We start from the raw sequence: 1,628 nt of genomic DNA on the forward strand, positions 1-1,628 counted from the left end.
AGGGAGGGAGGGAGGGAGGGAGGGAGCGAGAGAGAGAGCCCGAGTGCAAGCAATGAGAATATAACTCTAGGTTTCATCCCTAGCATAGTATAAAACCAAGCAAGGTGGCACAAGCCTATAACCTCAGGACTTGGAAAGTAGATACATAAGGGTCAGGGGTTCAAGGTCATTCTCAGTTCTGTACTGAGTTCATGGCCAGCTTGAGCTACATGAGATATTGTCTCAAAAAAGGAGAGGGTGGAGGAAAGAAGGAAGGAAGGAAGGAAGGAAGGAAGGAAGGAAGGAAGGAAGGAAGGCAGGCAGGAAGGAAGGAAGGAAGGATGGACAGAAGGACAGACTAGCTTCTTTTAGATTTTCTAAGCCTGGGATGGAAGCAGACAGAGGAACCAAGCTGACCATCGCTGTTTGTGCCCCATTCCAACCCAGGTGGGGGCTGCTTTGGGAAATCTTGTGGCCGGAAGAGGAAGTGATCTTCTGGGGACCCCTCACTCGCGACCTCATCAACGTTGGTGCTACTGCTTGGTGGAGAATGTAAACCTTCTATGACCACCCCCTACTCCATCCCCCTGACCCCCACCTGGGAGGGGACAGCAGGCCAGTGGCCTTGGAAACCCACAGGACAAGGAAATCAGACAGCAGCAGCCACGTACCCCTAGCCAGAAACTTCCTCCCTACATCAGAGGCCAGGGCGGGTGTCCCATCTCTTCCCACCCGGGAGCTCCCCCACACAGTCTCCATCTCCAAGGGAAATTGGTGCTACATGTTGGTGCTTCTTCTTTGTGGGGGGAGGGAGGAGGGAAGGGTATCCCAGGGGGGACTCCCTCCTTCCCTGAAGCCCCTCTGTTAAGATGGTGCACATATTGGGCAGTCCCACCTCCCCCTGCCCACCAGGAGCCATTCCTGGCTGCATCCCATTGGTACCCAAGTACCAGAAGCCTTGACGTTGGATTTGGTGACATGATTCCTCTCTCTTTGGGTCCCCCTTGTCCCTGTCTCCCATTAACAATAGCTACTTCCCACATCTGGGACACCGTGGAGTCAGACGGCTCCCCACACTGGGAATAGCTCCCTTGTTCTTACGGAATCCACCTGCCAACCACCCATCCACCTACTCATCCATCCATCCATCCATCCATCCATCCGTCCGTCCATCCTGACTGCCTAGTGGCATTAAGCTGGCTGGGCACACCCACTTATCAACCTGGTCCACCTGTCATGGCAGCCTGTTCCCACCCCTGCCACACACCCCAATGCTGGCCTAGGGTGCAAAGGGCTGTGCGGTCTGGTCGTCCCCACATGCAGTACTGTAACCCCCATCCTCCCTGGAGCCACTCTCTTACAGAGCATGTCTCACCACCCCACCTCTTTGTGTTTCGCTGTGATAGATCAATAAAATATTTTATTTTTTGTCCTGGATATTTGGGGATGATGTTTGATTGTTGGTGTGCTTTTTGGGTTTTCTTTTTGTGGCTAATTTGGGAGAGAGAGAGAAAAAAAAAAACTATGTCTAGTCTGGGGAGCTGTATCCTCAGGAGAAAATTCATTTTAACCGCTTTGATATAACTCTGGATGAAACACATTTTTTAAAAACAACGACAAAAACAAAATAAGAAAAGAGAATTAACTGC

General features: G+C 51.4%; 1 protein-coding gene across 1 annotated transcript in view; it reads left to right on the forward strand.

Annotated features, from left to right (window-relative positions):
* Positions 1 to 1,416, forward strand: part of Eln (elastin) — a 46,052-nt gene extending 44,636 nt beyond the window's left edge. Inside the window, exon 36 of the mRNA XM_028765941.1 lies at positions 427 to 1,416. Within this exon, the coding sequence (XP_028621774.1) occupies positions 427 to 470 (44 nt within the window). The 3' untranslated portion in view covers positions 471 to 1,416. The remainder of the gene's footprint in view (positions 1 to 426) is intronic.
* Positions 1,417 to 1,628: the final 212 nt, after the last annotated feature.

The sequence above is a fragment of the Grammomys surdaster genome, unplaced genomic scaffold, assembly GCF_004785775.1.
Source record: "Grammomys surdaster isolate TR1022 unplaced genomic scaffold, NIH_TR_1.0 166, whole genome shotgun sequence".
Lineage (NCBI taxonomy): Eukaryota > Metazoa > Chordata > Mammalia > Rodentia > Muridae > Grammomys > Grammomys surdaster.